The sequence below is a fragment of the Lissotriton helveticus genome, chromosome 11 (assembly GCF_964261635.1).
Source record: "Lissotriton helveticus chromosome 11, aLisHel1.1, whole genome shotgun sequence".
NCBI lineage: Eukaryota > Metazoa > Chordata > Amphibia > Caudata > Salamandridae > Lissotriton > Lissotriton helveticus.
Genome location: NC_136072.1, coordinates 593,147,491 through 593,163,953, shown reverse-complemented (window position 1 = coordinate 593,163,953; position 16,463 = coordinate 593,147,491). Strand labels below are relative to the sequence as shown.

General features: G+C 45.3%; 1 protein-coding gene across 1 annotated transcript in view; it reads left to right on the top strand.

Moving 5' to 3' along the window:
• The first annotated feature begins 10,844 nt into the window (after positions 1-10,844).
• The window catches only part of BAG4 (BAG cochaperone 4), a 113,709-nt gene continuing 108,090 nt past the window's right edge, over positions 10,845-16,463 (top strand). Inside the window, exon 1 of the mRNA XM_078666385.1 lies at positions 10,845-11,204. Coding sequence (XP_078522511.1) covers positions 10,989-11,204 — 216 coding nt within the window. The 5' untranslated portion in view covers positions 10,845-10,988. The remainder of the gene's footprint in view (positions 11,205-16,463) is intronic.

The window sequence follows — 16,463 nt, the reverse complement described above, 5'->3', positions numbered from 1 at the left end:
AAGATGGGCGCGGGCATTCGGATAGCAAGGTATTGCGTACTTTCCTTTCAAAACCCTGATGCAAATTAGTCTGGACATAGTGCGCCACCTCCATGCAAGGGACCCATTCGGAGGAGCGAGGGTGGACAATTTCCCAGGAATCAAACAATAAGTTCTTGTTAGGTGAAATGACTGGCCTCATGTGTCGCACCTTGCGTTTCCACTTGGCGGCCGGGTCCAAATCCTCCTGAAGGGTGTCTTTGTCAGAGCGGGAATCCGAGGTCAAAGTGAAGGGTGGACACTTAGTGAAACCAAATGTTTCAAAATCATCAGTACTGAGTGTGCTAATTGTGAAAGGACCTATGCAGAGGATCCTTTGGAAGAAGTACTGTGGGCAAAGCCTGCCTCATGCCAAGCCAAATCATGTGTCACAATTCCCCCTGTTGAGCCCATCAATACACGCCGACTGTAACACGCAAGGGGCTGTATAAAAAAGTTGCAAGGCTTTAATTAGGGCTCGGTTTACCAAGCTTTGCACTTGAGAATCAAGTGCCTTAACCAGTCGTTCCTCCATATCTTGTTCATAGGGGACTTCAGTATATTACAGATAGTCCTCACCCTCTTCATCCTGATATCCCAAGATTTTACACAGTAATGGATGGTCTGGAGGAGGTTCCGGGGAAGAGAGCCCTTGAAGGTGCAAAACCTAAGTAGAAACAGAGGAATTAGGGCAGGCGATCCCCAAGAAGTTGCCAGCAATATTATGTGGTGAGAGGCACACCGGGACCAAAACGAGCCGCAAGCTCCTTTACGCACAATGCGGTGAAGCGATCAGCAATTTACCCGATTTCCACTTCACTGCGCAATGACACTCTGTTGAAAGTCCAAGCTTGGTTCCACCTTAATCATCTCAAACTCAATCCTAAAAAAAACGAAATTATCCTATTCACTCCTGAACTCAACTCCCTACCCATTCAACTCTGGACTAAAGACATCACTGCCCTTAATTGCTCCCTCTCCACCTCCAATATGGTCAAATCCCTGGGTATCAGCATTGAGCAGAACCTTACCCTCATCCCCCACATCATAAATACAGCAAGAAGTGCTCTCTCCACCCTACACCACCTCAAAAAAGTTAAACCCTTCATTCCAACTGATGATTTCAAAATTGTCGTACAATCTCTTGTCCTATCCAGGATCGACTATGGAAACGCCACTCTGGCAGGCACCCCCAAGGTCCACCTGGCACCAATTAAATCTGTCCTCAACATAGCCGCCAGACTTATTTCTGACTGTCGAAAATTCAACCACATTTCCCCTGTCCTCAAAAACCTGAACTGGCTCCCAATCGAAGGTCGCTCCACCTACAAGATTGCTTGCACTACCCATAAAGCTTTTAACCAAGACACCCCCTCTTACCTGTCAAGTAAACTACAAAAAGCAGGGAGCACTAGATCGCTGAGAAGTACTAACTCCCTAGTCCTTATCCCTCCCAAACTTAAATGCAAAAAGACCCAATCTCGTGCATTCTCAGGTAATGCCCCCACTATCTGGAATGCACTACCCAAAGACCTTCGATGCAACCCCTCCTATCCTCTCTTCAAAAAGAGACTCAAAGCTCTGCTCCTCAATAAATACTGGGGTTATTAATTCTTACTGACCTTGAACTTCCTCATCTCCCTACTATCACTCTCTCGCTGTCACCCTACATTCTGCCCCTTTCATCTCGCCCACCCCTCTCCTCACCCTCTCCCTTAGCGTTATCCTCAACTCCCCCTGCACCGCCTCTAATCTGCTCTACCGACCACTTTCTCTAACCACCCACTTTATACATTTTATTTGCTTCTTCTCTCAATTTCTCTTGCCCATTTCTAACTGTTTATTTTACTTAATATGTACCTGCTCTGTTCATGTGTCATCACTATGTAAAGCGCTCTGATACTCTCGGGTCCAGCAGCGCTATATAAAACTTTTTAAATAAATAAATAAAAATAAACAAACAGGAGCAATAAAAGAGGATTGGACTCACAGAGCATATACCGCACGTACCGCTCCCGCTTCACAGCAACGTATCAAAACGGGCAGAGTAGCCCCTGATTATGTAAACTTTTTGCTCTTAACCGCATGCGTGCGGCCGCGATTTTCGCGCTGTGCGGCTTTTTTTACAAAAGCCGCGTTACATGATGAGCTGAGCTCGTCATGAGCATGCGAGCGACGCAACTCATGACGAGCTCAGCTCGTCATGAGCATGGAAGGGGTTAAGAATGTTAGGCACACAACACTCGACCTTTGGCAGTTCCTGCTAGATCGTCAAGGGTCTTGGATGCCAGGTTACTCTCTCATCAATAAATCCTGCTTAATTGATCAGAAGTGTCTTTGTCTTCATCACAACATAAACTACCTGTAAACCAAGCGAGACTGCGAGGAAACAATACAGCATGAACGCTATGTAAATACAGAGTACATGTCAAATATTGCAATAGAAAAAATTACAGCTCAGCTGCTGCAGCAGAAACGAAAGAGGAGGAGTTATGGTGCATGACCTTATATACTATGCAGGACCCCAGTGATTAGTGTATATTGGACTACTAGGGGTGGTGGGTAGCAGCCTCAGATTGGAAAGGCGGGAAATCGGGCATCGGCTGATGGGCCTCTGGCTGAGGTCAGTTGGTGGGCCGTTTTTTTGGTCTACTAAGGACTCCACCCATGGTCCACAATGTGAAAGGATGTTGTTACAGCCTTAATGAACATGACCAGAGGCACATGGTGTCAGGCCAGCGGGCTAATGTCAGAGGGAAAATGACAATGGGCCGCTCCACTCCTACTGTCACAGCATGAGATGTGCCTGCCCTCTGGCTCCCTCCAGGTGTGACAGAGTCTGCAAGGAGCTGCTGATGGGAAGCCATCAGCACTTTAGGTGGGTGCAGCAGGTGAGAGGACTGGAGCATCGGGTGGCGCGGGTTTGTGAGGGCCAGGGAGGGAGCTCCTCAGTTTATTTTTGTCCTCTTCCACTTCATGCAAGCGGTGGAGATAAATCAGCCTCTGCTTTTCTCCTTTGTCTGCCAGATAACAATTACCGCAGTCAACAGGGACAAGTTGTGGCTTTAGTTGACTATGAAACTTGGAAACCAGGCTCAAGTCCCAGCGTCAGCTTGACATCCTGTGATTCTGGGCAAATCACTTAATCTACATGAACCTAAAGAAAAATAATATGACCCTCTGTAATGTTAACTGATGATCCCTATTCGGAGGAATCTTACCTATGGAGGCAACTAGATGGCCCGTGAGAGAGGTCAAGGTAGATACCTCTTTCCAATAATCGAGACACACGTTGTGATAATTAAAGACTTAAAAGAAGACAGCTGCAACAGAAATATTTTATCATCATAAGGGACACATTGAAAGAAATCAATGGGACTCTTTCTGGCATAGAGATCAGGGAAATCAGGCACACGCTATCTGCCTCAGCTAAGTTGCTTTTTGCTTCACCTAGGATACGAGAAGCACCGAAGGAAGATTAGAATCTTGAGAAAATAAGGTCTTGAACTCTATGCGACAGTGGCCACACAGAATATATATTAATTGTAAATAAAAGGTGGAAGGCGCACCCAGTAAGGAATTACACAGATTCTTTTAGTCCAAGAGTTTTTTCTTCTTTATTTTGGTAATTTTACCCAAAACACATACACAGCCAACGCGTTTCGTTACTTGTTGTAACTTCGTCAGGGCGTGCGCTCTACTGTTTTATTTCAAACTAAGAGCCGGTTGTAGTTGAAAAACGGACGTGATGTAAGAAATCGCAATTCCACAAATCTGGGAAATGCCTGCGCTCTCTTGCAGAAATTTAATCCAGAGAACTGATCATCTAAACGACACAGTAACGTGAAGGAACTTCACATGTCCACAAGGGTATAGGAGACACAGATGCTCTACTTGATGAGAATAAATCGGAGAGCTTACAATGATGGGCGTGGTCTTGGAAGGGGAAGACACAGTCCACTGAGACAGAAGAACTCTCCTGAATCGAATGGTGAAAAATGACCTCTGCGAGATATGTACACCTCCTGGCCCCTTCGATATTCGTCAAGATAGTTAACTGCGAAGTGAGGTCTTTAATTGGTATGTATTGTCTCCTTTTTATGGAAAAAGATACTTGGCCTGTGTCTAAAATCCAAACAGCAGCCACACGGACCTTTGAAGTTCCTGGTCAATTATAACGACCTCCCGGCATGGTAACCTGGGTTTAGTGGATCCAAACGCGTTTTTAGTCTGTAGTTGTTAAATCTCTGTGTTTAATTACTCTGTGCAAAAACAAGTGGACAAGTAAACAACAGTGCACATTGTGATTAGTATATGAAATGTAATGTTTTGTTCAAATTAATTGTGAATTGTGGAAGTGTGTTTTTGACAATATTTATACAAAAATAGAACGTTTTGAAAAAATATATAAAAAAATGTTCAAATAAAGAATGAAAAAATAACTACGGACATTGATGTGTTGAGACAAGTTTTTGAATTTGCCCCAGATTTTGAGCTTTAGAAAGTCAGTGGTAAAGCAATAGAGGTCGGGTGGGAGTCTGCTTTTGCAATAATATATATTTAATGTTTTTTTCCCCCTGCTCCCAGACCTATTAAATAGGGGGTAGCCTTTCTTATATTGATGTTAACTGATGGTCACATAAAGTGCTCCAATGCCTCTGGGCCGAGTTGATGCTATTTAAAACTGCATGGAAGGAAAGGTGACACTCTTTTTTTATTTTGCTGCTTTTTGCATTTACACACTAGCATCATCCCCTTTCTCAGAACGTACACGTGATGCTAGCAGCAAGTAAAACAAAAAACCACAGATGCACCTTTCACCAGTCTGTGAACATTGGAGGGCCTCACTTAAGTACTGCAAAAAATAAAATGAATATCATTAAAAAAAAGTGAGTGTAAAAGGCAATTTCGATCTGTGCCATATCATATGCCCTACTGAACATTAATCAGAACATCCACAGCAAATGTATGGATAGAAAACACCATTAAAAGTAAGTTCTTCATTTTTTGATAATTCTGTGCTTTTAAAGTATTTTTTCTATTGGAATGTTAATTTTTCTGTTTAAACACTGGCCCTATAAGTTTTAAAATACTTTTAATAACGCAAATGTTTGTCATCATTTAGCTCCATCATCCTAACAAAAGCTGTGTATTGCGAAAGGTTGCGATCTGCGAATGTGGGCCACCTTTTAGGTCGAGCCTAAGGCATTGCTTTAGAAATGCTTGTTGGCGAGATTATATTAAGGTTTTCAAAAGTGTACCCAAACTACGGATCGGGTACAGTGCATGTGAGCCATGCGCGTGCACATCGCACACCATCGGCATCAGACTTCAAAGGAAGCCGCTCCCCCATCCCCGCCACGCAATGCCGAGAGATTGTTGCCATTGGGTGCCCTGCTTTCCTGTTTGCTTTCTTCCCTGCAATTAGGCGGAAAGTGCTGCGGCTCCTATATGGCTGGCAGCGCTAATCTCTCCATTGTCCCTTTCACTAGACGTAGCTTCCCCTATAAAGGGCCCGCGTAACCCAATCTTGCAAGCCCGGCCCCCACAATGTGATTAGGAAGCAATTGCATTTCAATAGAGCAGAGGGGCGCTTTGATCTCTTTTTCGGATGGCCCGGGGGCTCAGTCATTCAGTTGTGCGTTATCTGCCCCTGCTCGTAGAGCTGCCTCGAGAATGAAGCGTTTCCTTTGGAATAGCTTGCAGGGTTGATTGACTTGGTTGCCTCGAAGAGAAGAAACAAAGATATTTTGAGTTTATGGAAACCTTTCCTACTAGCAGTTTCCAGAGGGGAATGTTGACGGTGCACAAGGAACTCACATGGTTGGCTGCTGCTGTCCGCCCATGTTTTCACATGGTGTTTTAAACTTTTTTTTTGCCGTGGAAATCTTCGTTCCGGTTTTCTTTTTTAATAACTCGATATTCTGTTTTCAAGAGTGGCTTTGTTCATATATTGTGTTATCAAAGTTTTACACAGCATTGTATTACTATTAGAATGGCCTAGCAGCGCTGTTATAAAAAAGTGTACTAATAGGACCCATAGTGGGAACCAAAAGCCGCTCTGGGCCCTCCCGTCTCTCTCTCTCTCTCTCTCTGTTTATTTCCATTTCTCCTCTCTCACTTCTATGTCTCTGATCTTTCTCTCCAACTCCATACATCTCCCTCTTTGTCTCTCTCTTGAAGTCACTCTCTGCTGAAGTTACCCTCAGGAAGCTGGGGAAAGTAACAGGTACCAGCAGCTGCCGTGTACTTTCGAAACTGGCCTCCATTGGCTCCAGCCCACCTGGGAAAGTGCAATTGAATTAAAGAAAGGCCTGTCGGCCCTGGACCAAATAGACCTAAAATAGTATTTTATTTTTCAAAGGAAACACACATTGAAAACTGCTAAGGTCCCTTTCTGTCTGCACAGAGGAGCGCCATCCATAATTCCACCATGTGAACCTTCTGCTTGCAGTCCCAGATCCATATGGGCTATTGGGCAGGCTTTTAAGGCCATATGTAAGAGGTATTTGTAGATCCAAGCACATTTCCAACAACTTCCTGACAAGTAATTAAGTTCCAGCTTGACTCATTGTACATACTTCTTATCCTAGAAATATGTAATGATCCTGGACCTATGTGCAACACCCCTGCCCTTTGTAATCTTGTCTTTTAAGAAAAGGGGATGCCTGATGTCCAGGGAGGAATCTAGAAAAGGTTCAAACCATAGACAGTTTGCTGCACTCAGCACGAGACCATCAAACTAAAGTGCTTCCTCCCATGAGAGTGTTATCAGAACCCAGATATTTGGTGAACAGACAGAGTATGGTGTGCTTCTCAGTATCCCAGGAAGCATGTCTCAGATCACTTCCTACATATTCCATATAACACTCCCAACATATTCCCTATGATGCATGTTGATCCCTTAAAGTACTGTTTGAATCTTGTTTTTGTTAAAGCATCTATACATCTTTACACTGCCGCATAGCACTCTTAAATGAAATAGCTGATTTTTAGGACTTTCAAATAAACTGGTAAACGCAGTAGAACAAACTGATTCAAGATAGCAGATTGTGTTTGTGCTGAGCAGCAATTCTGAGTAGAAGATGATCATAATATGTTCAGGTTAAAAAGAACATGATATCCTTAAGTATTCATACATTTCGACTTGCACCTTAAGCTTATCCCTATAGCATTTGCACACAGGAACACTATGTCTTCAGGCCATTGGGAACTTTGTGAAAGTCTCTTAACTGCACTTGAGACATCCAGTTCTGAATTACTGCACTTATTCAGCCACCGTAATGGTCTTACAAGTGAATTAATGTGTGAGGAGCAAGTGAGGCCTAAGAAACACTGCAATACTTTATACTATCATCAGTTGCTTTATGTAGGCAAGAGGACAGAAATGTTACAAATTTGCAAAGTGATACACAGTACCAATATATTTTTCAAATAGCCATGGCTTCAACTATTTCTTTACTGCTATACCTTAACATTCAGTCACTCCCAATGTAAGCCAAGATGAACTATACAAAGCACCAACAGTGTCCTGAAGTCCAATCCAATGTTGAAGTGCACTGGGCTTAGGAGTGGGCCTGTCGGAGGATAGGAGTTATCCCAATGGCAACGGCCAGTATACTTTCAGTTGTGGGCTTTTGTGGCCCATAAAAAGACAACTTTCACCCCAAAAACTGTAAAGGTCAGGTGGGACTTGTGATTTTCCAGAGGCAGTGAAGAGGAGGTGTTTCTGTGTGAAAATTTAATGAGGGTCTGGATGGAAGTATCCTCTCACTTTCTGCTAGACCCTCTGATGATTCATGCCACAGTGGACCATCATCTGTGAGAAGTTTGAGCCACTCTCTTGCCATGCTGGACTGTCCTCAGGTCTTGCTCTGCTGCTGCCCTTGCTGCTCGGGGTCTACCTCTCTCTGTGCCCATCTTCCTTACTTGCAGCTGGATCACCGATGACTACTGGCCCTCACTACTCTTCTTATCATGACTAGAATTCAGATTTTTGACCTATTGTTGCTGAGGGCAGTCGGGCATTCTGGGCTCGCTGAGAAATATAATGTGTTTGCCTCACTCTATCTATCTATCTATCGCCCTCACTCTATCTATCTATCTATCGCCCTCACTCTATCTATCTATCGCCCTCACTCTATCTATCTATCGCCCTCACTCTATCTATCGCCCTCACTCTATCTATCTATCGCCCTCACTCTATTTATCTATCTATCTATCAATCTATCGCCCTCACTCTATCTATCTATCGCCCTCACTCTATCTATCGCCCTCACTCTATCTATCTATCGCCCTCACTCTACTCTATCGCCCTCACTCTATCTATCACCCTCACTCTATCTATCTATCGCCCTCAGTCTATCGATCTATCTATCGCCCTCACTCTATCTATCTATCTCCCTCACTCTATCTATCGTCCTCACTACATCTATTACCCTCACTCTATCTATCTGTCTATCTATCGCCCTCAATCTATCTGTCTATCTATCGCACTCACTCTATCTACCACCATCACTCTATCTATCTATCTATCTATCTATCTATCTATCTATCTATCTATCTATCTATCTATCTATCTATCGATCGCCCTCACTCTATCTATCTGTCTATCTATCTATCGCCCTCACTCTATCTATCTATCTATCTATCTATCTATCTATCTATCTATCTATCGATCGCCCTCACTCTATCTATCTGTCTATCTATCTATCGCCCTTACTGTATCTATCTATCGCCCTTACTCTATCTATCGCCCTCACTCTATCTATCGCCCTCACTCTATCTATCGCCCTCACTTTATCTGTCGCTAGCTATCTATCTATCTATCTATCTCCCTCACTCTATCTATCTATCTATCTATCTATCTATCTATCTATCTATCTATCGCCCTCTATCTATCTATCTATCTATCTATCTATCTATCGCCCTCACTCTATCTATCTATTGTTCTCACTCTATCTATCTATCGCCCTCACTCTATCTATCTATCGCCCTCACTCGATCTATCTATCGCTGTCACTCGATCTATCTATCACCCCTCAGTCTATCTATCTATCTATCTCTCCCTCAGTCTATCTATACATCTATCTATCGCCCTCACTCTATCTATCTATCACCCTCACTCTATCTATCTATCACCATCACTCTATCTATCTACCGGCCTCACTCTATCTATCTATCGGGCTCCCTCTATCTATTACCCTCACATTATCTATCTATCGCCCTTACTCTATCTATCTATCTATCGCCCTCACTCTATCTATCGCCCTCACTCTATCTATATCTCGCCCTCACTCTATCTATCTATCGATCGCCCTCACTCTATCTATCGCCCTCACTCTATCTATCTATCGCCCTCACTCTATCTATCGCCCTCACTCTATCTATCTATCGCCCTCACTCTATCTATCTGTCTATCTATCGCCCTCACTCTATCTATCTGTCTATCTATCGCCCTCACTCTATCTATCTGTCTATCTATCTATCGCCCTCACTCTGTCTATCTATAGCACTCACTCTATCGCCATCACTCTATCTATCGATCGCCCTCACTCTATCTGTCTATCTATCTATCGCCCTCACTCTATCTATCTATCTATCTATCGCCCCCCCTCTATCTATCTATCGCCCTCCCTCTATCTATCGCCCTCCCTCTATCTATCGCCCTCACTCTATCTATCTCTCTATCTATCTATCTATCTATCTATCTATCTATCTATCTGTCTATCTACCTATCTATCGCTCTCACTCTATCTATCGCCCTCCCTCTATCTATCGCCCTCCATCTATCTATCTATCGCCCTCCCTCTATCTATCGCCCTCCCTCTCTCTATCTATCGCACTCACTCTATCTATTGCATCACCACAACATCACTCAGCACCACCACAGAATCACTCAGGGGCACCACAGAATCACTCAGGGGCACCACAGAATCACTCATGGGCACCACAACATCACTATGCACTACTACAGCATCACTCGTCGCCACCACATTACTCAGCGCCACCACAGCATCAATCTGTGCAACCATTCAACAACAACTGGTTCAAATATGTTCTCTCAATGTTTCAAGCTTTATTACAAATGTCACAAAAGATGTTAATATTTCACTTCTGTTCTTGGATTTTCGTCACAATAAAATACACTGAACATAATCTTCACAAAAGTTATTTACAAAAGTTTAAGCTATTGCCATTATAAATTACAATAACTTTGATTTAAGTATTAATTATTTAAAAAAATTAAAAGCCATTGTTATTTGTAATATCAATACATCTAAGTCACGTAAATACAACACATATTGCATTACAAATGCTATAGGGGTCACATTTGCGAAAGTTAAAACTATTGGCTTTGTAAATGACAAACCTATTAATTTCGCTATTTTCAAAACCAACACATAAATAAAATATTTGTCATTTACAATAGCAACAGCTCAAACTTTCCTAATGCGAGACCTATTACATTGCCAATGCTTGTTTTTGGGGCTGGCCAACCGAATTGTGGCCCAATCCAACCCTGATGGGTAGCATATTTTTTGTTTATAATAACTTGATTGGCTGCTGTATTTTCTTGAAGTAAAGAAAGAGAAGCATAATTCGAAGCCTCCGTTCCTGACATGGAATGACAGAAAGTTCACGAAATCAACTATTTACCAACCTAATTGCTGTGCCTGACCTTGGCATGACTGCCTGCAATGGAGGAAAGCAGGAGACGGCCACGTTAAGGCCAGTTACTGCTTCCAGGTTAATTTACTTTGAACTTGTTTCGAGGCTTGGAACGCACGCACAAGGACTGTACGAGCGCCGATTGGCTGAAGTGTACGGGTTGTCATCTCAGAGTGTACGTGCCCAGGAAGGTAATGCAGATGCGTTCTGTCCTCCCGGTGTTGGCTGCAGAGTACGTAGGAAAATCCTAAAGAGGTGGAGGCTGCGAGTGCACTTAACTGGGCGCCGCGCGGTCCTTCATGTCTGCTCTGCGGAGGCCGGGAGCTGGCGGCGGGGAGGCCGGGCTCAGCTACGGATATTACGGAGTGGAGCCATTAGGCAGCCGAGCCCAGTCCGGGGGGCAAGAACCTCTTCAGCACTGGGGGCAGCAGGTTCCCGCCGGCTACTACCATCAGCAGCAGCCACAGGAAATGGGTAACGGCTGGGGAGACCCGGGTCGAGCCCGGGGGCAGCAGGTGAGGAGAAAGAAGCCAGCACGAGAGTGGTGGATGCTCGGTGTGTGGTTTGCTAATAAGGCAGAGGTCAGACGTGAAGATGCCGTAAGAGGAGTAACACTGCTAAATAGACAGAGCGGGAATTTTTTTTGGCAAGGAGACTGTTGGCAACAAGGTAAAGGGAGTGGCACGTGTGGCCTGAAATATTATGAAGGCGAATACTTGGTTGCCTGAGAGATCTGGAATGTAAACGGTGTTCCAGGCCTTTTATATAGGTTTTCTGGGTTATGTATTACTGTGGGCGAGCAGCCTGGCAAAAGGCAGTGAGGGGGTTTGGCTTGGATAGATAGTAGGACAGTGCAGCAGCCGTGCATAAGACGTTGCATGCATTTATTAACCCATCTTCCGCTTTATCCGAAGATTCATACTAATGTTTTCGTATCTGCTGATTGGTAACGAAATGTGAGATGGTCTGTAGACTTCCTCGGTACTGTACTGATCGTATGTTTAATGGATGGGACTTAACAGCAGTGTGGTCTGGTTGGTGTTACTACAACTTCTCAAATGGAGTCCTAATATTACTGTCACCAATAACAGCATCCCTCAAACTTGAACGTGTTCAAAATGTCAGCTATATATCCAATTTACTGGTTAATAGCCCCAATAGAGCAACAGCCTCACCCGTGGTTCTGTTCTCATGCTGTTCTGTGTTAACCGAAGCTACACGTACTGACTTGCTAAATGATCTTCCTCATGTCGTTTGGCACAGTTGAAAGAGATGCTTCTGGTTCCAATTGTTGTAAGGCTTCTACGGTATGTTACTGTGTAGGTTTGTTACAATGTGTGGTGCTGGTCAATTTCCTACAGTTTCTTTTTTAGGTCTCGCCTATTAATCCCGCAAGGGTTAATAGACGAGAGTATTGAGGGCAAACCAAGGTCTGAAACCATCGCGGATTTCGCACAGTTCGTATGGTGCGGAACGCGCGTCCACATCAAAGCCATCAGCCTCCCACAGGCAGCTCGGCCTCAGGCATTCACCCCAGCGCGCTCTCGGCCTCACTTCTCCTCCCCCCTAATTGCATCCCTTCTTTCACTTTCCGTGAGCTTCACATCAAAGGGATCCGCTCCCCGCCCCCTGCTTGTACAAAGGAATGCGCTTTTTCTGGCCGCTTGCATTTCCCGTTCGCTTTTAATTTCATTTTGCGGCCGCATTTTTTTATTATAACTGCAGCAAAATGCCATGCTTTCACTTTAACAATTGCGCCTATCTTCAGCAGTTCAGCTGCTTCTAATAATTTTGCCGGCTTTGCCTACGTGACCACATTGGCGCAGTTGTGTTGCCTGGACTTAGCTCTGAGATCCCTAGAGCCGCTGCAGACATGACAGACGGCGGCAGCAGCTCTGTTTTCTGTTTACTTGCTAACTAAGCATCACAACAGAAATACGACGGGCAGCAGAGCCCAGAGCGGGGACAGCAACTTAGAGCATAACAGCCCTGGGGGCATTCACAGCAGGCGGCATGCAAGGCGAGGGGGCACCATGCACACCACTGCTTCCAAGCAGCGAGGCCGCTGACAACATGGCCAAACGTGCTTTTTCATTCTCCCCCACCCCCTTCTATGCATGTGTGTTCGTTATTTCTGCTTTAACCTTCGTCAAACTCTTTATCATACATTTTATTTAAAACTATCTTTCTAATTTCCTTAAATAGCGCTCGTTCTGACATGGAGTTTTGGGGCGCTGTGTCACCTTTTCTTATCAAAGAACAATCAGGATTAGGGAGGAGGATTACGTGTCTAGTCGGTTCCCCAAGAAGTATGCCAAATCAAAATAGACTAGGACACTTGTAACAACGTTGTGCCAAATAGTATAGAGAACCCTCATAAACGTTATGTTTGTTTGGAAATGCGGTTTATTGTATTCTCCGCCCAACATAAACGTTTGTGGCAAGTATCATTGGGTAATCTATAATGAGTTATGCCAGCCTCAATCCTGAGGGCTACTCTGGAACAACGTGGCAGTGTCCAGAGATGAGGTATAGAGATCACCACACTGAAGGTTAATTGTTAATAAACAAACATCACCTGTAATTATTTTATTCTGAAAAGGTGTAGTTTGTCATTTAAAATCGATTGGGTATACTCTTTGATCATGTTACTTGATCATAGTATATCTCTTAGAACATACATACAGTCAACATGTTTCAGCCCCCTCTGGCCCAGCCGGGTCTGTGGGGCTTTCGTCAGGACAAAACAATATAAAATGTACTCACACTTCTTGTGTAGTATTTGAATGGTGGTATTTCTTATCCACCTATTTCATTAATTTTGAGGTTTTAAGTTACCTGCAAAGAATCATAGGTTAATTCTCAAATAGTGATATATACCTCCATATTTGTACTGCATTTTTTGCAACAAATAACAATTCATCCAGATATTCTGGGTTTAAACAACAATGGGTAAACAGTGAAAGGCGAATTACTCTTGCGGAATTAAAACAGTGAATTGGTGGCACACGAAAAGTGAGTATGTTATGTTTCTCATCTCATATTACATATTTTCAGTAACAATAACGTGAATATCCTACAGGATGGCAGGAAAAGAGTAGGAACAAAGTCTTTACAGTTACCTCGGTCTGCACGCAGCTGCAAAGGATTCTTCTGTCTCAGCAGTACAGACTTCTTCCTTTACTAATTTACTTTTGTTCAGTGATTACAATGTTTCTAAAGGTGCTTACAAGGTCGACTCTGTATTGTAAAGGCTATAGGCTATTTTAAACACGCTATCGCTTTGTAATGTGCTTGCACCGTACATTTATTCATAGCGTTTTTTGTGCAAGTTCTGCCCCTGTTGGACTCGTTTTTTGTGCACTTCTGCCCTCTGATAGACTCGTTTTCCCCTTGTTTTTCTGCCCTTCTGACCTTTGTTACACTCGTTTTTTGTGCCCTTCTGCCCCTGTTAGACTCGTTATTTGTGCCCTTCTGCCCCTGTTAGACTCGTTTTTGTGCCCTTCTGCCCTCTGTTAGACTGGCTTTCTGTGCCCTTCTGCCCTGTTAGACTCGTTTTTCCCTTGCAATCCCAGCAGCACTCAGCGCCACCCCTGCATCACTCGGCGCCACCCCTGCATCACTCGGCGCCACCCCTGCATCACTCGGCGCCACCCCTGCATCACTCGGCGCCACCCCTGCATCACTCGGCGCCACCCCTGCATCACTCGGCGCCACCCCTGCATCACTCGGCGCCACCCCTGCATCACTCGGCGCCACCCCTGCATCACTCGGCGCCACCCCTGCATCACTCGGCGCCACCCCTGCATCACTCGGCGCCACCCCTGCATCACTCGGCGCCATCACTGAGCGCCATCACTGCATCACTCGGCGCCATCACTGAGCGCCATCACTCAGCGCCATCACTGAGCGCCATCACTGCATCACTCAGCGCCATCACTGCATCACTCAGCGCCATCACTGAGCGCCATCACTGCATCACTGAGCGCCATCACTGCATCACTCAGCGCCATCACTGCATCACTCAGCGCCATCACTGCATCACTCAGCGCCATCACTGAGCGCCATCACTGCATCACTGAGAGCCATCCCTGCATCACTCAGCGCCATCACTGAGCGCCATCACTGCATCACTCAGCGCCATCACTGCATCACTCAGCGCCATCACTGCATCACTCAGCGCCATCACTGAATCACTCAGCGCCATCACTGAGCGCCATCACTGCATCACTGAGCGCCATCACTCAGCGCCATCACTGCATCACTCCGCGCCATCACTGAGCGCCATCACTGCATCACTCAGCGCCATCACTGAGCGCCATCACTGCATCACTCAGCGCCATCACTGAGCGCCATCACTGCATCACTCAGCGCCATCACTCAGCGCCATCACTGAGCGCCATCACTGAGCGCCATCACTGCATCACTCAGCGCCATCACTGAGCGCCATCACTGCATCACTCGGCGCCATCACTGCATCACTCGGCGCCATTACTGCATCACTCGGCGCCATTACTGCATCACTCGGCGCCATTACTGCATCACTCGGCGCCATTACTGCATCACTCGGCGCCATTACTGCATCACTCGGCGCCATTACTGCATCACTCGGCGCCATTACTGCATCACTCGGCGCCATTACTGCATCTGGGATGGTGCAATGAGCTAAAAAACGGTGTTGGATCTAGCCCTGATCTCTTGACTGGGTGAGAGTACTCTGCTTAATTCAGAGACTCTGTCCATCACCACCCCTTGTTGTAAATAATTTTGTCCACCCTAAGCGTGGAAGGGTATACTCAGATGTGAGTCCCTTGCTCATTGCACCATCAGGATTCAAGCAAGCCGGGCCGAAGACGCCTGAAATGGCAGAAACCGGTCCCCGGAAGCTTGTTTCCTTCCCAGTGTAAGAATTGGCTTTTGTAGTCTGGTCTGCCCTGTTCCCATGATGCACTGGGCCAGGGACAGACTAATTTGCATACAGCCAGGTTCTGAAACTGGGATGGTGCAATGAGCTAAAAAACGGTGTTGGATCTAGCCCTGATCTCTTGACTGGGTGAGAGTACTCTGCTTAATTCAGAGACTCTGTCCATCACCACCCCTTGTTGTAAATAATTTTGTCCACCCTAAGCGTGGAAGGGTATACTCAGATGTGAGTCCCTTGCTCATTGCACCATCAGGATTCAAGCAAGCCGGGCCGAAGACGGCTGTAATGCCAGAAACCGGTCCCCGGAAGCTTGTTTCCTTCCCAGTGTAAGAATTGGCTTTTGTAGTTTGGTTTGCCCTGTTCCCATCATGCACTGGGACAGGAACAGACTAATTTGCATACAGCCAGGTTCTGAAACTGGGATGGTGCAATGAGCTAAAAAACGGTGTTGGATCTAGCCCTGATCTCTTGACTGGGTGAGAGTACTCTGCTTAATTCAGAGACTCTGTCCATCACCACCCCTTGTTGTAAATAATTTTGTCCACCCTAAGCGTGGAAGGGTATACTCAGATGTGAGTCCCTTGCTCATTGCACCATCAGGATTCAAGCAAGCCGGGCCGAAGACGCCTGAAATGGCAGAAACCGGTCCCCGGAAGCTTGTTTCCTTCTCAGTGTAAGAATTGGCTTTTGTAGTCTGGTCTGCCCTGTTCCCATGATGCACTGGGCCAGGGACAGACTAATTTACATACAGCCAGGTTCTGAAACTGGGTTGGTGCAATGAGCTAAAAAACGGTGTTGGATCTAGCCCTGATCTCTTGACTGGGTGAGAGTACTCTGCTTAATTCAGAGA